General features: G+C 37.9%; 1 protein-coding gene across 5 annotated transcripts; it reads left to right on the forward strand.

Annotated features, from left to right (window-relative positions):
- Positions 1-5,828: 5,828 nt before the first annotated feature.
- On the forward strand, positions 5,829-19,924 carry LOC149001398 (proline-rich family protein). 5 transcript variants are annotated; one of them, XM_089138212.1, is made up of 8 exons: positions 5,829-6,426; positions 6,508-6,591; positions 10,158-10,210; positions 10,290-10,335; positions 12,006-12,083; positions 15,049-15,159; positions 18,083-18,162; positions 18,884-19,924. In XM_089138212.1, exons 1-8 carry the CDS (start codon positions 5,998-6,000, stop codon positions 18,996-18,998), a joined length of 996 nt encoding a protein of 331 aa, XP_088994338.1. In that variant the 5' UTR covers positions 5,829-5,997; the 3' UTR covers positions 18,999-19,924. The 5 variants fall into 5 exon arrangements, with proteins under 5 accessions (XP_088994338.1, XP_088994339.1, XP_088994337.1 ...); XM_089138213.1 differs by having other exon boundaries at positions 5,829-6,420; XM_089138211.1 differs by having other exon boundaries at positions 5,829-6,591; positions 10,296-10,335.
- The last annotated feature ends 347 nt before the right edge of the window (positions 19,925-20,271 follow it).

Raw genomic sequence — 20,271 nt, forward strand, 5'->3', positions numbered from 1 at the left:
GCGGTGGGATCGAGGCTAGAGGTAGAAAAGTCATTTATTCAACATGTTTGTTTAAAATGAAATTTTATAAATATGTACTTTAAACTCTCATATTGTCTATGAGATTTGAGGATATTATGCCTTAATTAGGGTTTTGAGTGAGAGTTTTGTATAATGACAATGAGAAATCTGTATTATAATCTTCTTCCACATGGAAACAAAAATTGTGGATGTAGTATCTCATGTGTTGATTTGTAAACCATATTTGATCTTTGTGTTATTGCGATCTATTTCCATTCCTGTATGTTGTGATTTTTCTTTCCTTCCAAGTTGCATCGTTGCTTACATTGATGAAGTGGGGGGGGGTTCAATGCTTTCCATTCTGTTTGGTTTGTCCCTATTTCAACCCTGTTTTTGGGTCTCTCCCTTGGGTCAAAAAAGAAAAGAAAAGACAAAATGAGTGGTCGAGATCGACCAGATTTTTTTAGCCTCATCATTCGCAGCTCAGTACTGCGCATTAATTGTGTAGTACTAAAGCCAAACACCTCTCCCTTTGTTTGACTTTTCTTACCAATCTTCAGAACTCGTTCCTCATGAATAATTTACTCAGATTTCTATATTCTTTTACCTTTTGCTGGGTTGTTTCTAGCTTTCCAAAGAGTCCACACAATGATGAAAATGTAAACTCTTTAGGTGTTTCAGTCTCGGAGGTTCTCCATGCTAGTGAGCTTCCAAACCATACCAATCAACCTAGAGGACAACGGAAGAAAATATGAGATGTATATTCCTCTACTTAACCAAATTTTTTACGTCTCCAATCCATCATGATTCCCCGAAAGTTCAATACTTCCGTTGTAGTAAACCTTCATTGTTCTCCTCATAAGAAGGATTTGATTTTAAGCGGGGTATTGTATTTCCATAAACTCCTCCAATGCTCTTCATGCATCTCCTCCCAACCATGAAGTGTGTTGCACCCTTAATATTCATTGTCAATTCGTATTGTTTGAACGTGACTTGTATCTTTTTATAGTAAAGCAGGAGGGAGAGAAATACTGACTCAATTATTACTATTAAATTTTTTTTCTTTAAATTTTTTTTAAAGAATTGAAACTTGTCTGAGTGAGCTTACGTATACCTTGACTATATCTTCAAAAAATAACTTTATTTACATATATAATTTAAATATAAAATGGGCTTCACTCCTCACCCTCAGAAGTTATTATTAAAATTACAATAAAAATATGATGGAAGCCTCTTAAAAAATGATTCTCTAGACACACAGGTATTATATATTCTTGCATAGAACGACAGATGTCATTTTAAACTACACAAGAACTGGCAGGAGACAAGGATTCGAATTAGTTTTATTTTTTTCAAATTTTTATAATTTATTTTATTAAACTTCTATTAGTCATTTTTAATATTTAAAATTAACATAGTTCACCGTACCGTTAGACATGGAGCTAATTTTTCGCGCGAATTGTGAGTCTGTGACATAAAAACTGAAACTTATTTATTTTCTGTCAGAATTGAAATAATTGGAATAATCAAGTCCACCTAATTAAGGTTTCTGGTGGGTTTGTCTATACAATATACATACATGTGGTCATTTTACAAAATAAAGCTACACCAATTCAGACTCTTTGAATCCTATAGAAAACAGGTTCTATGCTGACCTAATAACTCTCTCTCAAAAAAGCTCCCTCTAGAGAAAACCTAAAGCACCATCTTTTCTTGAGGCGGAGAGAACTCGGCGGTCCCCCATCTTTACTTCTTCCTTTTCTGTTTTCTGTTCTCCATCAGACACGTCGACCAACTCCCCGTCTTTTGTCATGCTTCTTCCTCTTTTTCATCTTCTTCGATTCCTCCTCTACTAGAAGACTTAATATACAAAGTCAGTTGAGGTTTAGGTTGTATATGTGGTAGCTGAAGTTTCCGGTCTTAAAGGCTTTACTTTTGGAAGTTATGATGCCGTGAGTCCATGCTGTAGCCTCCGTACTGTTGTTAGTCGCCACCATCGAAGCCCCTGCAACCTCCTTTGCTCAATCCTTGCCACAATATCATCCAGACACAAATGTGGCGAAGGAAAAATCACCGCTGTTGAAGCAGAAGCCCATTCATTCTTTTCATGAAATTAAGTGGTGGAACATTCTTGCACTTCTATCTTTCAGATCAATCCAGTAGTCGTTCAAGATGCAACTTCTCCACCCATGTGGAGTATCAATCTCCGCCTTTGCGACGTGTCCTCACCTATTTGGGCGTTTGTGATGGAAGATGCGTGTTTCATATCTTTTGAGCTTATTAGTTGCTATTGTAATTGCAACTTTATTTCTAAGGTTTTATTAGGATTGATCCATACCTTAGCCTGGATGACCCGTCTATTGTATGTATGATACTTTGGTCAAATTCATCTTGTTGGTTTCTAATGTTTCTATTCAAATTAACCTTATGTGTCATGCATCTATCTTTTTATATTTATTTTTTTGGATGTGTTTCTATATTCCTCTAAAGTTTATTGAATGAAAATTTTCTTCTCGCCAAAAAAGAAAGAAAGAAAGAAAGACGTTTCAGACTTTTGGTCAAAAAACTTGCTCGGCAGCATAGTGGACAACCTACAAAACACGTGCTCAACCGCTCTCGTCGAAGAAAGTCTTTGACGATCAAGTTGGTGGAAAAGTACAACTTTAGAAGGAAATAACTTGTAGAGCTTACGATGCTAAGGAGTAAGTTTAGGATGCGTATCGATCATGGCTATGTGCTAGGCTTATGAAGATTTTAGGTAGTTACCTACATAGTGGTTGTAGAGTATGACCTAATCTCTAGAGTTCGACCTGGACTCCATAAATCATGAGAATTCCCTGGTTTGATCATGAATCTTATCCCGATCTTTATGGAGGCCGATTGTGATTTAAACAATACATGTTACATAGTGCATACGTTACCAGTATTGGTTCATTGATGAACTGTCCACAACTTGGTCGGTACGGATTGCTAGGGTTGACCGTGGTCAGACCTTCAGTATACGCCGGCCATATCACAGACAAATATATGAACATAAAAGAAATTTGAGACAAGATTTATATATAAACATGAAATCATTTTCCCATATCCACTTATTCTTTTATTTTTATGACAAAGAAATAATTATCCTTTTCTTGGTAAAGGTAAAAAAATAATTATCTTTTCCACAATAAAATTTTTACATCTTTCCACTAGTTTTTTTTTTATTTTTTTCCTCAAAAAGACAATAAATAAGCACCTTAGTTATGGATGGAGGTTATTTTTTTCTTGTAAACCTTAAAACCTATCATATACCTTTATTCTACAAATATGCCCTACCAAATTTTTTTTTAACAAATATGCTGATCTAGTAATTGATTATTGGAATTTGATCATCTGGGTCCCTTCCACGTTTTGGTGAAACAAACTATATTGATGGGCACGGCCGGGAGGTGGCCCCGCCAACCGGGTTCCAACCACAAGCACTAGGGCTTCCTGGGCCAAGGAATGAGCCACAAAATTGGTACCTTTTTACCTTAAATCTCTTGAAATGAGAATTCTTTATTAGCAAAAAAAGAAAAAATGAAATCTCTTTTGTCAATGTCTTCCTTTCATATATCACCCTTTCTCTTTTCATTCATTGACACCTCTCTTAGATGGTTATTTTTTTTTTCTTTTTTTGATGAAACTATTGGTTGATTCATCTCCATATTAGTGCAAAACTGCACTTTAGCATCTTACAAGACTCTTTCTTTACAAGTATGAAAAAGCTTATCCAAACTTGTACCAAAAAATTTTGTTATCTTATATGAATATATATCTTATCACTTTATGCTTAATCTAATCATCTGTTTATTAGATATTTGGTATATAACATATTTATGATACTTGTTTGCTACATACCAACTAATACAACTCCTTTTTTCATATGAATCTACTTTTTTTTTAATGGGGGTGGTGGTGGGGGGTGGGGGAGCATTGATACATACCTTCCCTCTAGTTTGGGTAAGTGAAACATCGTGGATGCCATGTAAAACAATGACATGACAAGTTAAGTCGTGTTGTGGTCTAGTATTTGATTGGCCCAACCCACCATCTCCTTATGTTATGGGAAAAATACTCGGACCCAATTCGAACTGGAACTAGAGGAATCAATTGAAAATAATGCAACCTCACGATTAGACGATACAATAAATATAAGCCATCAAATCAGGACAAAAGGATCGGTTGGGGAAGGTTTCAATACATACGACGATGAGCACAAATAGAAAATTAAATAGCAAGAGTTCAGATAAGAGGCAAATTCACTTTCTGTTATGAAGGACCAAAAATGAGTTTTCTATCTACAATTCTGAATGAGTGCTCTAGTAGTCTTCCTCTTTCAGTTCAAACTTCGTAGCAAACTTGATCGTTGGAAATGGATCGTCGATCGTGTTTAATGAATTCTCCTAGTGGTTGCAAAGTCGAAGTTCTTCAGTGGTTTTTAGATTGAGCAGCTCAAGTCCGAACCAGATCAGATCATTTGAGTGTTGGAGTGGAGCGGTTCATCAACCTGCTAGATTTTTCACCAACACCTTGCAAATAATTTTCAAAAATATAGGACACCCAATGGATTTTTTTTTGTGTGTGTGTGTGTGTGTGTGTGTGTGTGGTTAGGGCCTTAAAATCAAGGTGGAGGGTTCCACATACTCTAACCAAGCCTAATCCTATTGCAATCTTACTTGTGACCTTGTATATAGCTTAATCACCCTTTTCTTGTCTATACAATGGTTAGTTTGCTAATTGACTCTAGTAGAAGTAAAAGAAGAGAGCGATGAAAAAACCGAATAGGTAAAATATCACTATTTGGCCCTCTCAATATTCAGAGCAATTTTTAAAGGTAAGATAATGGTTATAAATGTCATTCCTAATAAAAAAAAAACTAATTCCTCAATTTCTATTTATTCTCCCATCTCTTCTCTCTCATATTTTCTTCCTATTTGTTCTCTTCTCTTTCTATAAACGCGGATTAAAGGAAATTTTTGAAAAAAATTTCTTATTAGGTATACAAAATATCATTCCTAATTAGAAACTAAGTCTTCAATTCTTATTTATTCTCTCATATCTCTCCTCTTTTCTTCTATTTATTATCTTCTCTTTTTATGAGCGTGGTTTAAGGAAAATTTGGGAAAAAATCTTCTCCACAATTAAGTATGCTTTATCAATTTATTTATTGTTTTCCTTTATTTATTTCCTTATACTTTGCCCAAAAAATCATTATCAATAATTTAACTTTTTTTTTTTTTTTTAAAAATATGTGTGGGTCCCACAAAATAAATGTGGGATTATTATTTAATATAATAAAATAATTTAGAGGTGAGACCCTCAATAGTTCTTATAAGGGTTCACACAATATGTGTGACTAAAAATATTAGTGCTTCGCCAATGCGAAGATTATCTGGGCTTTTATTCTTTAACCCCCCCTCCAATGTTGAATCATGTTTCTGCCTCTCGTTTTAGACTTTAAAGTGAATTAATGTTAGAAAGAGCTAAGCCTTGGTTGGTGTGTTTTCCATTCCTTCCACAAGCTTTGGCCCTATCACTATGAGTTCAACTTCAGTGTGATGCAGCACTGTGTTGCCAACGGTCGAGACAATTTCGATCTCAACTATCCATCTCACTTTTAACCATCTACGAGACGAATAGTCGAGATCAAATTTTAATCTTGACCGTTGGCAGCACATGCTACTCATTAATTCAACTCTGCCCGTATGATTATGAATGAATAATTTGGTTTCCTGAAAAAAAAGTTTAGGGCGCGGGTGTTGCGTTCAAAACTTTTCCAAAAGGCAGCAAAAAGAAAAAAGAAAGAAAAAAAGACAGAAAACTGAGAACCGTATGTGAGAAAACGGTTGGTTTTTGAAGTTGGAAGACAAAGATGAATTTAAAAACGAAAATAATGTGACGAGAATAATTCAAAAAAGATAGAACAGAAGAGAATAGAAGAGAGGTTTCCCCCTCGGAGGCATAAACCCCGCCATGACGATAGTGCCGATGAAACCTTCGAGCTCCACTGCTTCCGGAGACCCTCAAAACCCATCTTCTAATGTAAACACAGCGTCAACAAGAGATTCCAGACAGTCATTGGCGTCTTCTTCTCGTCCACTTACTACTGCAACTGCTGCTGCTCAAGCTCTTCTCTTTGTTGGCGGTAAAACCCCAAATCCTCCTCCTCCTCCTCCTCAAATGGAGTCTAAGATCGCCCAGGACCCTTCATCTGTTCCTACTTCTCAGCAGCAGGGGATACTCTACCCAGTTGGATCATCGGGTCGCGGCTTCATTCCCAAATCGTTCCGGCCCCAATCCCCCGATCAATTGGTCACCATTGCGAATCCTGGTGGCGGTGCCGGTGGCGCTGGCGGTGGATTTCCTTCTCGGTCGCTAATGGCGTTTCCCAATCAGGTTCAGGTTCAGCTTCGTCCTTTTGGTTTTCCTCCTGCGGACCCACCGCCTCATCCTGTTCATTTGATGAGGCCTCCCCACTTGCAGTCCTCCTCGCAGATTCCTTCATCCCAGATGGGAACTCCAGTTCCAGGCACAATCAAGGGCGCCTCTGCCGTTCATCACGCAAAGGTTCGTTTTTGCTCACCTTTTCTAAACATCTTGGTTTGCTTATTTCTCCGGTTTTTAGGTCGTTTCGTAGTTACTAACGAGACTTTTTATTTGAATTGTTTTTTTTCTGGCCTTCACGGGGGTATATTTCTGCAAAATTTTAAAGCTCTTATGGACTAGTGGGTTTGATTTGATTTGATTTATTTTATTTTTATTTATTTATTTATTTTTGTAAATTTGTAAATGAATAAATGTATTGACAACCCATGAAAGGAAAAAATTGTGTTGGGGGGGGGGGGAGGGAGGAGGGGGAAGAAGAACAGAATAATACAAGGGGCCTCAGAAAATAAGGATCAAATCTCTCTTTCTCATTATGCTTCAACTTTAGTGTCTTTTTTGAGAGAGTTCAATAGAGGTTTGATACGACTCAAAATATGAACGGATGATTTTCCCTCATCAAACTGGCTATGATATATTGTATGGAGTAATTGGTGGTGAAGAAGCATCACATAGACATACTAAGTGCAGTACGGTAGTGTAAATGAGGAAGGCTCGAATGGATACGCGGTTGACGGGTAAAGAAGTGCATGAGCACGGTAGAGCTGAATTGGGAGTAGCCCCTATATATGATAAGCTACAAGAGAGTTGTTTGAGGTGGCATGACCATGTCCCAAGGAGGTGATGTGAACCAGATTTAGGGTTTAGTTGTCTGAGCTAAATTCATTAGGCCAATCCATGACACATAATGGCTGTCAAAGAAAGTCCCCGTTGTCAAGAAGAACTGCAAAAGAAATATGCATTGATTTAAAAAATAGTCCCTTCGAGCAGTTCGTTGACTTCTACCTGTTGAGCTATCCCTTTCAAACGATACCTGGCCCGGTTATGGCCCTGGGATCAAACTCACCCGTGGATCCTCTCTCTTGGACACCAACAGTCTTCTAGGGTTGTGAATGCTTTTGGTGGTTGGTTTTTGGATGGTTTTAGGGTTCACAAGGATTAGGGAAAGGCCTAGAAGGATTCTGCCAGGCTTAGAATTAAAGTTCTTTGGGTTTTCAAGCTTGAAACTAGCTGTTAACTGGGATTTCAGAACTGAAATTTAAGGATTTAATGAATTCTAGGGTTCAGCTAGGCTGGAATTAATGCTATTTTTTATTTTTATATAATTTCAGATTTGGTTCTATTGGTTTAGGGTTGTAAATCTAGGTTTCCTACTTGGAGTGGGACTCTTAAGGTGGCGGCTGGGTCTAGGGTTTGAAGGGAAAGGTGAAGAGGGTGTGGGAGAAGCTAATTCTAATAGGATTTGAGGCTTAGTTGAGGGGGGTTTAGGAGTTAAATGAATTTTGATGATATTCGGGTTAAGACAGGATGAAGATGAATTGCAGAAAATCACAAACCTAATGGAAGAAGGTCCAATGATGAAACTAGAAGTAGGACTAGGGTCTAGGGAAGAGTGCGATCCTATAGGGGAAAGGAGAGGGTGAAAGGTTAGGGAATCTAGGGTCTGAAGGGGAAGGGGGATGCTGCTGCTGTGAGATAGAAGGGGGGCTGGGGAACTCGTGGGTGGTAGGGAAGAAGGGGGAGAGGATTGGAGAGGGGCTAGGGTGTGTTGTAATTAATGGGAATAGAAGGAAGCTGCTGGGGTTAAAGAATGCTGCTGGTGTTTGAAAAAGACTCCTGAAACTAGCTCTTTAATGGTTGCCATAGACCTTCCCAAGGAAACTCACAACTTCTAACTCCATACTCTCAATCGGTATTTATTAATCAATTCAATTTGCAATTACAGAGGATGGATGCTTTATTTATAGCCTCTAAAAACAAAACAAACTAGGAATTGACTTAGGAAACCAACTCGGTTTCAAACTAACAATCTAAATCTAAGTATGACTCTTATTTGAATAAAGACTTTAATTCAAACAAGGATTCTATCATATCTCATTCTATAAAATTCCAATTTGGAATCTAAGAGTAGATATGGAATCCTAACAAAAACCAGATTGAAACTAGGGGATTCTCCCACACAACCTAAGAATCATATCCTAACAAGGACTCTTCAATAACTCACAAAATATTGACTTGAATGAAAAAACAAAATTAGATCTAGGGTCTTAATAACATGTTGGACCTAAAGACACTCTAACCTTGGACAGCTGGAAAATTTCCAAAATGACCAAAATACTGCTGGTTCAATTAGGGGCTGCAGGGTTTGGGGAAAGTAACCCCAGGCCATATGCTGCCCCTAGAAACAGTTTACATCAAGAGGCCTTGTGATGCTCCAGTTCAAATGAGAATTTAGATTAAAGGAACTGAAAAAACCAGGGGGAGGCTAAATTATCCCAAAGTGAAGTAGTGAGGAGAGAGATGGCTAAGTCTAGAGGCAAGATAGCTTGGATTAGGGTAATAAAAACTTAGTAGACTGAGAATAAAAACTAATATCCTCATAACTAGGGACAATAGAATCTTTTGGAAAAGAGAAATTAATTAAATTTAGAAACTACTAGGCTTTATATTTCAGTCACATGCATCTTTCTAATTATGTCTCCCACTTAAATGTTCTAAAATAGATTTTGACCATAATGTATAATAGAGTTTTACTTCACTATAGTTTCTCAATTCTGTTGATAAACCATAAATAAAAATAAGGCTTAAAAGTTATAACCAAACCAAACAACCAACAAAACAATTTTGTATAAAAAAATGAGAATGACTATTGATACCAAAAAAAGCCTAAAAGTAGTAGTCATCTAAATGAAATGAAATATAATTTTAAGACTGAAAATAGAAACTAAACTTTTGAAGGTTTCTCCACTTGATGGGCATGGGTTCACAGGATCATTGAAAAATCATCCCCACACAAGGCAAATATGGGCTGTGATTTGGTTTTTTTTCCCTTATACTTTGATCTACATCATCCCTTTTCCGCAGGCGGTTAAGTAGTGGATCCGAGTTGTAATATTATGTTATATATTTTCTCTATCAGTTTTACCATCTGGTTCTAGAACTACGTTCCTTTGATCCTATTTTTCTTTTTTGCCAGGTTCTTTTAGCTTCCAGCTAAAAACAGCATAAAAAGGAACTCTCACTAATCTTTGCTAACATAATCTTTTAGCTAAAATTGTTGTTCCATTTGAATTTTACTGGAAAAATAGAAGCTGGTATGCTTTTCTTAAGATTGTCATTCTCATTATCATTTCCTGCAGTGTTGCTTTACATTGAACACAGTCCTTTTTTTTTTTTTTAAATAAAATATTGTGCCCTCATATCCTTTGCAGTGGGTATAATCCCTTCAGGCCCTCACATGCTATTTCCTCTCTGAAGAGGGTGAGTGGCCCCGACTCCCCAAGGTTGGTGCCATGACGTGTCATGAGGCACTTTAGCCGCTAAAAATCAATAATGGAACAACACCTGTTTGGGTTCATTTCATCTATTTTTAGGTTGTACTGAATTTGACTACTACAGCTGTGCCTTTTGTTGTGTTTGGGTTTTCATGTTGCATTTAGATGAGTTTCCTTCTTTTCTTCTTCTCTCTCTCTCTCTCTCTCTTGTTTTTGGTGCAAATGTTAAAGGAGTTTCCTGTCCTTTCCTATCAGGTTGCTCCATTCTCATCTTCGGCTCCCGATTTTAGCAGTTACAAGGACTTGAGGTAATTCCAGTTGAAAGAGAAACTTTTTAAATATCTCCAAATGTATTGTATGCAAATGCTAATCATATTGTTTTGGCAGGGACAGAGGCAGAGATGATACAGTTGTGGCCATTCATGATCGGAAGGTAAGTTGGTTTTGCATTAGATCTTCTCATTAACTGATTGCGTATTACAATTTTTAAGGTGTATTAATTTGTAGTATATTGTACCCTTATTTTTAACTAGGTACAGATTTACTTTGCTTTTAAGAAAAAGAATATCCGAACAGATTGTAGTGGGATATTTTGAGCATTTACTCTTTCATAGGCACAGCAGCTTTAGTCATATTTTGGTCAACATGTTTTTGGTTCTATGAGATGCATTTTATGCATGAACCTGTATTTTTGCATTTTATATGGGACTGCGTTTTCCTTGAGCCGCAGTGAATGGAGGTTCATTCCCCCCCAAGCTTCAGATGAATGTGGAAGAGCATTTTGGGAAAGATAGTAAAATGGTTTAGGGATTAGGGAACACCATAGTGATATGGTGAACCTTCACCATGTGACAACGGAAAACTTCTTCAAACTTCTTTCTTTCCTCTTATCTCTGTAATCCTGCTTTATCCTTTTGAGTTTCATCCTTCCTTGTGTACAAAATTCCTTTCAACCTACATGTTAGGGGGAGTGTTGCCTTTCTTGGCCCATTTGTTGGCCACGTTGGTAATCTAATCCCCCTCACTTGTAGGCAGGATGAAAATGTGTACACATGGAAGGGCAGAACAGAATGAAATAGAGGCAGATGAGATCCTGCAGCAAGATGAGAAAAACTCCGGACTTGATGTACAAGATCCATCCAAAAGTTTGAATTCTAGGTGGAGGTACTCATAGGTATATGAGGAGCCATAAGGCATTTAGAGTAATCTATATGGGTCTGTTCTCCCAAAAACGTGTTGATTTTGACTGGATTTTATTTTATTTATTATTTTTTAAATTCATTGAAACAATCAAATCTGTTTGAATACCATAGGCCATTGGACAAAGTAGGAATATGTGTCAAATGTGCCATATGGTTCAGATGCACCTCTAGATTTTACTTGTGGCTTACCCAGGCCTGGGAGACTTACTATCTGTCTAATGGTCAGAAACACAAAAATTTTGTTACCATCTAGTAGTAGGCAATGGACTTTTCCCTTAAAAATAAACCACCCAGAAGATGGGGAAAAATAATCAATGAACCATTTGGAAAATCAATTCAGTCATAAGATTCTGGCCAAGATCACTTGAGTATCAAATTCCCCTTCTCTGGTGGAGTGATAACAATTGTGCTAGCATTACCCTTTTAAACTGCATGACTTCTGCATGGATGTGCTAAAGCAAGACTTGCTTGGGTTGTTCTCTTTCTGGTTAAGAGAATATCATTCTCTGCATCATGGACAGTCTGAGATTTAGTTGCTCTCCTTTTAAAAAGAGCAATTTATGGAAATGGATTTCCACACTTGAGTTTGAGGTTTGATGCGGACATATTTTCTTCTTTAATTGGGTTCTTGTAAGTTTCATGATTAATGAGTATTCCTCCAAAGCTAATTTTCTCTCGCACTGCCTTCTTACTTCAGTCTCATCCATTTGTCAGGTCTTGTCTTCTAAAGATTTTGAAGTACTGTCTCTTAAGAAATTGAGCATTTAAAATTCTGTTCCAATTGGCTTAAAAATGGACTTAGGTGTATGTGTTGCCTTCTCCTTCCCCCCCCCCCCCCCCCCCCCCCAAAAAAAAAAAAAAAACAAAAATTGGTTACTTCTTGATATATGTTTTCTTATAGGTCCGACTATCAGATGGTGCTTCTTTATATTCACTTTGTCGGTCATGGGTGCGGAATGGTTTGCCTCAAGAAACTCTGGTTTGTACATTTCCTTCTTAGTTAGGTAGATGCCTTTATTTCCATTTTAAGGATTTTTTTTCTAGGCAATGAGAACAGAATTTTGGTCTCTTGGATTTTCCTGTTGTAATTTTTATTTCATAAATGTCATGATGACCGAACCTTGTGATCAGACTTAGGTAAAGCAAGAAGCAACAGAAGAAGAGAGGAGTGTGTGCCAATATTAAAGAGAAGAAAAGCCTATGATTCAGAATAGAACCACCAGTTCTCAGGTCCCCTTTATTATAGGTTTCAAACAAAAGGGTAAAAAATTATAAAGCTGGCGAAATTAACCCTATGGAACTGAAATTTATAAATAAATACCCATATACTATAATACCACTAGTAATTTGACAATAAATACTGTTTGGGGGATTTGAATCTTAGAAAATTAAATGTCTTTGATCAGTTCTGGACCTTAGGTTTGGGAATATTCTAGGTAAACTGGGATATGGGTGTTGGTTGAAAAAGAAAGGCTGGTTTCCAGGATTTGTAGGTTGGAGTTCAGGGATTGAAGTAACATGGACAAAGGTAGTGTTCAACACATATTGCCTTTTTAGTCTGAGGAGAAAATAGAAAATAAAAATCAAATATCTTAGAGAATCAAAACTACATTAAGAATCAGACTTCTTGATTTAAAGATTCAACTTGATAATTGCCACTGAGTATAACTTGTGCCTCTTGCTTAGTCTGTCGGATTGTACCTTCATCTCTTCTATTTGTTACATGATTGTGGTTTGTTGATCCGTATTTGAACAAACTTTTCAACTGCACCAAAATAAAAAGTCATCAGGTCGGTCTGATGTAGGTTTATAGTTTCACAATAGAAGTTACTTGATTTTAATGTCATCTAACATAGTTTTCATGTGTCTGTGAACACTGTGTTTTTACGTTCCCAAAGAGTTCAAATCTGCTTAGGGCCATTTTGTCGGCATGTCTTGAGCATTTCCCTTTTTCTTTTTTCCTCCAACAATTTTTAGATTTCTTGATCCTTTTTTTCATTGTTGGAGTCTTAACCCTCATCTTTTCTCTCAGTAGGCGGTGCATCAACTATTAGCCAAAAGGACCAATTTGGAAAACATTAATACATTATATTGATCCCTCAGCAAAGAAATGATTCTAATAGTAAGAGAAGTAATCTAAACTAGCTAATGGGTTCATGTTTTTCAAGTTTAGATGTGCAAGTGCAGATGGATGCACCCACATGTGCATGGCTAACTCTGTTGTTCCCTATAATATCTGTAATGTTTGTATTACTGCAAGGTTATTGTTCTCCATGCCCCTGCCAGCTGTCAGTTTAGTCCTATTATGTTTTGTTTCTAGTTAATTAATCTTCAGACAGTCTTCCAATAGCTGTTATTGTAATGGTATTGTAATTGGCTGTATCTATAAAGACATTGGTGAAGGGGTTCATTGGATGGTGTTTCTCAAACTAGTGACATCCTAATTACAGTATCATGGAGTATACTTGTACACAGAACTTGGGCCCTAGTTGATTTGCCACTTGACAGATATTTAACCATCTAATGCCCTGTGGAACTTTACTTTTTTAGTGATGACGTACTACCAGAGTTTAGAAGATCATGATTGGATTAGTCAATTTGTACTGTTTTCCTAAGGTTAGGGCATATTTTGGCTCACTGATTTTCTGAAGTTAGGGCATATTTTGGCTAATTCTTGACCTATCCAGACTCAGGATCCTGAATCTGTTCTTTTGAACCCTGCCTAAGAATCATGTTTCAAAGCATTGTTTTGCGTCTTAAGCATATCCATCCAATTTTTAAGCATTTCCCTGAGTATCTTTAATCTATAGCATTTTCTTTTCAATAAATTTCTTCAAAACCACCTTCCCTTTGTGCTTGACCAGTACCAGTCCTTGATACCTTGCATACACCTTCCCCTCCATAGTCCATATTCATCAGTTTCTGTATCTTCAGCATATCTTAGCTCCTTTTCCAGTAAATCTCTTTAAACCCCCTTCCAGTGTGCTCACTGATAGGAGCACCAATACTTGATACCTAGCCACCACCAACCAAACCCCATGTATTGGTGTGGTGTTTTTTTCCCTTTCGTGTAATACTTTTTGCACCCACCTATTCAATTTTAGGTATAACCTTTACTTTTTTTTTTTTTTTATTTTTTTTTGAGCTTTGTTTTTCTACCTGACCAACTCTAGTATTGTTGAAAATTGAAATGTCAAAAGCTTCTTAGTCTTGTCAGATCATAGGTGAAGAACTCAGTCAGATCTTGGTAATATGTCTTTTTCTTGATTCACCAAGTTGAGATTGTGTACAAGTCAATACATCAAGATCTTGGTGCATTTGGGGACTTTACAGCAATTTTATGCTTCCCACCCAAATTTGGCTTTGATTTCAACAAAAAAGAATACCCAAAATCCAGATCAGAATGATCTAGGTCCAATTTGGCTTTTTTGGACCATTGGGTTGGCCACTGAGATTGAGTTCTTGAACCATGTACCAACTGGGAAACCTTTTCCGTTTTATCAACTGACATAGAGTTTAATCTAGTGCACCATATAGAAATGATCCTTCGTTTGTACTTTTACCTCACTTTGTTCTTTTATGTTTGACTTCATTTTCTCTTTGTTGTTGCATCTTTTAACAGTTTTTATTGCTTCCATATTACTTTTGTGTTGCTTTCATGAGCATCTATCTAGATATTATGAACTGCCTATATTCTATATCTGTACACTTTTCTTCGACTGTTCCTTTTAGTTGAATCTTTTTAAGGATGGAGTGCCATTGTCTTGTTGACTTGAGCCTGTAGTTGTAGACTTTTAGATATAATTGAATGATTATGATAGCTGTTTGCAAAAGTTTAGATTTAGCCTTCTTTCTTTTTAGTCTTTCCTCCCCCTTCCCCCCCCCCCCTAAAAAAAAAAATCATAATACTAGTTTGTGCTAACATTTTTATTTGATAATGGCAGCCTCTATTCGGGGATGGTGTAAAGCTGCTCCCTAGGCCGCTGCCTGTGACTGCAGCAGACAATTTGCCCAAAAAAGATGAAGCTGAAGATGATGAGGAAGAAAAAGAAGAGGTTTGTTCTAATATGTGGTGGCACAATTATTGTACTCTACTATTATTTTTTTCTTTTAGATAAATGTCCACTTGAATTCCCCTCCAGTTGTTGTCTAGATAATATACTGGAATGACATATCATTGTGGATTGATATTTGCTTTTGACTTATTATGCCTTATCCTTGTTTTATTTATTTTTTATTTTTTTGGGGCTGGGGGTTGGTTTCTTATCTTTGTGCATTTGTGGGGATATTCCATTGATTGATTCTGATAGGCTATATATTTATGGAGCTTTATGTCACTGTTATGGTGGCATTCTTTGGTATCTTTTGCAAATTTAGTTGGAGAGCCATATTTTGTTTTAATATGCTCGGATCAGCATTATTGAGTAGCCTGCTTGTAATCTGTCTTTGGACATGTAAAAGTATCCCAGAACATGATGTTTGTCTCATAGACACTTGGGAACAAAAGCTTTAATTGTTGTATCATCTCCTTTTTTTTCAGATTAAGATACTTCATTACTGAATCATTGACGTATTTATGGTTAAGAGAATTCAAGTGATTGATTAATTGTTTTTTTTTTTGATGAAAAAAACAAAAGGAACCAAGGAACAAGAAACAAAACAAGGGGCCGGAGCCACAAGAAGGGGGAGAAGGGAGAAGACCCCGGAACAACAAGAGCCGCCGGGAGCAACCCGAGGGAGGGGAGAGAGGAGACCAGAAGAAACACAAAAAAAGCACCAAAGCGCAGGAGCGGGAGGAACCACGCCGAGACCGCCCACCAAAGAGAGAACAGAGCACCAAACACACCAACCGACACGAAAAGGAGCCAGGGAACGCCAAACCAAGACAGCAGGGCAAACCCAAAGGAGCGACGGGAGCGGGGCCAAAGAACAGGGCCCCCAAAGGGCACAGAAAAGGGCAAGAAAAAAGAGCCGAGCCCGACCACCAAAGGAACAGGGGCAGGAAGCCGGAAAAAGGAAAGAGGGGGCGGGGCAGGAGGGCCCCAAAGGGGAGAGGGACGGGGAAAGCAAACCAAACCGGGCGGCCAGGGGGAAGGGGAGGGGGAGCACGAGGCCAGGGACAGGGAAGGGGAGGAGGGGCCAAAAAGACAGAAGAGAGGGAAAAGGGGGAGAGAACGGACAAGGGAGGCAGAGGGGGAAGGGACCCAAGGCCAAGAGAGAAGCGAGAGGGGAGAGGGGACGAGACCAACGGCGGGGGAAGAGCGAGAGGGAGCCCATCGGAGGCGAAGAAGAGAGGACCGAAGAGATGGGGGGAAACGGAGCGCGGGGCCAGGGGAGCTCTCCAAGTCCAAGGGGTTAGGAGGGTGGGCATCCAAAGGGTTAGTTTGAAGGTAAGATTGATTAATTGTTTTTTTCTTACAGAATGTGTAATTATGAATGCTTGCTGGACTATTTTCTATTTTAGCTCCCTCTTTAATTTTATCCTTTCTTAGTCTCATACATCATTGAACACTAATTTTTTCTTAACATTATAAGCTATTTTGATGTGTGACCAACTCTTATTATGCTTATATCATGTATATAGTTCTTTACTGTTTTATATAAACATTTTTGATGCAACTAAGATTTGGTTCTTTGTGAAAGAAATCATTCTAGTTTTGGGCTGTATACTACCAGGAGAACTACCCCAAGAAGGTTGATGAGTGATTGCTACAAACAATAATTTTATTGGGTAATCTTTGATGGAAGTAGATGATGTAAGGTTCATCATTAAGGAAGGATGAAGGAACATAGAGAACTGATAGGGAAATGAAAGTCAAGGGGTGTGAAGCATCTGCCTCTCTTGGTTGATATTTATATCTGATCTAGGAAGCTGCATGCATTTCTATGGAGATGGATATATTATGAATGGGAGCTATGTGGAACAGTGTCTATGCTACATGCTAGATAATTTAAACTTAACATGGCAGAAACTAGTTCCCATTTGATTTTTTGAAATGGGTAGTTAGCAGAGTATTGGAATTTAATTTTTCTTTTCTTTTGACTGAGATAATTAGGCATGCTCTTGTATTTGAAGTAAAAGAAAAAGGATGAAAGTATAAGGAAGCATTTCCATTTCCTTTGTGTACAGATTGATAATTCACATAACTTAATCAAAAGATTTTACCTATAGATATTTCACTAAAATGACAAGAATCTGGTAATGTCAAAGGGTGATAATAGTTTGCCAGGAAAAAAAAAGAAAAAACAGAGACACGCAGCCAAGAGGGAGACCGAGGGACCAGAAACAGCAGGGAGAGGCAAGACACACACCAGAAACAAAAAGTGCACAGGCAAACCCAGAGGAAAGCCAAAAAAAGCAAAAACAGAAGCACGGCACAGACAAGGCCAGCAAAGCGGCAAAGGACCAGCCGGAGACAGCCCGAACAGGGCAAGGCGGACCGCCCCCCGACCCGCCCACGGGGGGGGGACAACCAAGCGGAAACCAGAAGAAGGGGAAGGTCCCAACAGACAAGAACCAAGGAACGGGGAAAGAAAAGGGAGAAACGAGCATAGGGCATGCATATGAATGTATGCGGACCAGCGCCATATAGGGGGCCAGGCGGGCCCGGGGCTGTGGGTGGATTTGTATGCTTAGCCTGGTATTTATGTAAGGTGGAGCTGCTTGGACTAAAACCAGTTTTCATCCCATTTGCAATCCCTATTTAGTCTTTTGAACTCTGCCAGAGGCTTTTCTTTTTATCTGGTAATATGTATATCAAGGAGCTCAATAACACCATCATAGGATTTAGTTTTACTGGTTATAGTGTCGAGCATTTTTATTACATTTTATCTGTTCTTTTTGCTGAGAGACTTATGTGCATTTTGTGGTTTTTATTTACTGACATTCAAACCCCAGAGCCCAGGTAACCTGATGAAAAAAAGGAACAAGTATTGGGAAATTTTGTGGCTAACTTTGTTGATTGTATATGGTTACAGAATGCCAATGATGTTGATCATTTATCTCCTCGGGAATTGTTACAGAGGCACATAAAACGTGCTAAAAGAGTTCGTTCAAGGTGAATTTCATTCTTGACTTTAGCAGATGAAATGTCTTTTTTTTTTTTTGGGGGTTCAGCAGATGAAATGTCACTCATTTACGGTATTGTAAGTACTCAACAATCACAGCAGTTGATGGAACATGTAATGTTTCCAGCACAAATTAATGCCACATTCATTATGTCGTGAAAGTAACAGCATGGTTAAACCATTGCCTTCTGTTGTGATTCTTGTCAACAATACTAAATGTTTCCATTTTCCTGTTTATTGAATTGAAGATCAATCTTTACCTGTTCATGCTGCTCTTCACCTATCCAAAGTCTTTACCCGGTTAGCTTTACTTTGTCATGCAAGTCATGCGTCTTACTCCTTTTCAGCTGTGTCATGTGACTGAGTTTCTTAATACTGAAAACTAGTTTTGGCATGTTAGTTAAGCTCTGATGATCTTTGAAGGTCACACCCCTTTTTCCCTAAGCTATTAGAGGCCACTCCCAAGTGGTCCAGTGCCAATGCTGAAAATTGTCCCCCCCCCCCCCCCCCCACACACACACACAAAAGAATGGGAGAATAAAAGAAAAGAGAACAAGGTTGCACTTGTTATTTATACCAACATAAAGCGACATTTGCTATCAGTTCTCAATAATTTATAAAAATGGTGTATGGTGATCAATTAATCTAAGATTCTACTCATGATGTACACACTTGGTTTTCTTTAGTGTACAATCTAATGTTCAATAATAGCTGCAGGTTAAGAGAAGAACGGCTACAACGGATTGCTCGATACAAGCAGAGGCTTGCTCTTCTTCTTCCTGTACCAGTTGAGCAGCTCAGGAATGATGCCACTCCTGGAAGCTAAACTCATTGCCTACAACATCCAACATTGTAACAACTTAAACAGTGCTGGACTGGAGCTCTTTAGCAATACATGTATGAGATTGTAGGGGCACCCAAGATAGCTGTGGCTTTGCAGGATTCAAGTGGAAGTTGGTTAAGCATTCCTCAGATACATTTCTCAGTCCTTAGCTTCCTATGTTATTAAGTTAATGCAGAAGATATTACTTGGAATTTTAGGTTGGGGATAAGCATTGGGTTGCCAAACTTAGATCTATAGCCTGATTGAAGTGGGGAATAAGTGCTGCTGTATTATTTCAGCTTCTAGATTTCTCCATCATCTTCATTATGATTATTATTATTTCATATATGTGCCCATCTTCAACAAAGTGCTTGCATGGTAGCACTTGGCCACAATGAGCTCTATCTGAACTACTTTTCACAGATCTCATGAACTTCAAGTGTAAGTTTTGATCCCAGTCATGACTCATGACTAACAGGAAGCTGCCAGTCTATATGTCAGTGGGGGTAGAATCTGGCCTATTCTTGACAAATTTCAGTCAATCAGGTTACAGATCCTCAAATTCAGAGCCCCACCCTTAAGAAATATCATTGCAACTATTAATGTGTATTTTGGAAATAAGGTTAGTGGTTGAATTATTTTTTAGGTAGGACGTAATGGTTGAATTAATGCTCCACTAAGTGTAGTAGTTGACAGCGAAATCATACTTTAAAGGGTATAAATCTCAAAGCTTCTAATTAGGTGTGGAGGAAAATAATAGTTGAAGGCCATAAAATGCTATGTTCATCAATTATGAGTGTATCTTTTCTTCTGTTTGGCTGATTTTTTTCTTTTCTTTTCATCCGCAACTGTGAAATGATTTTTTCTTCTAGAAATATACAGTTTTCAGATGTTAAAACTATAGATTAATTTTAATCCTACTGCATACTCATAAGCATCTATTTGGTGGAATGATTCAGGATCTCTTGGTGATCATATTGATGATAGCAGTGAATAACCCATCAAATGTTTCTATTTTGAGAAGTTGTAGAAGTTGTTTTTGAGTGTTTTTAAAAGCAAAAACACTTTTATAGAAGTATAATTGGTTTTGTATAGAAGTAGAAATGGTATCACCAATAGGGGTTGGTCCAAGTGGTAAGTAGCTTGGTCCGCTTAAGCAAGGTTCCGATATCAAAACCTTGTGGATGCAAAAAATCACCGTTGGAGACTCACCCACCACAGCCTAGGTGTGCAACCTTGGTCGAACACCGGGTTAATCAGGGCAAAGCCTTGGAAA

The sequence above is a fragment of the Hakea prostrata genome, chromosome 10, assembly GCF_041222555.1.
Source record: "Hakea prostrata isolate BN-2017 chromosome 10, UWA_Hpros_2, whole genome shotgun sequence".
NCBI lineage: Eukaryota > Viridiplantae > Streptophyta > Magnoliopsida > Proteales > Proteaceae > Hakea > Hakea prostrata.

Excerpts from the sequence above, each read along its gene's own strand:
- LOC149001398 (XM_089138208.1), top strand. The coding sequence starts at position 5,998 with ATGACGATAGTGCCGATGAAACCTTCGAGCTCCACTGCTTCCGGAGAC. Across the intron at positions 6,592-10,157 it reads CTGCCGTTCATCACGCAAAG|GTTGCTCCATTCTCATCTTC; the intron begins GTTCGTTTTTGC and ends CTTTCCTATCAG. Across the intron at positions 10,336-12,005 it reads TGGCCATTCATGATCGGAAG|GTCCGACTATCAGATGGTGC; the intron begins GTAAGTTGGTTT and ends GTTTTCTTATAG.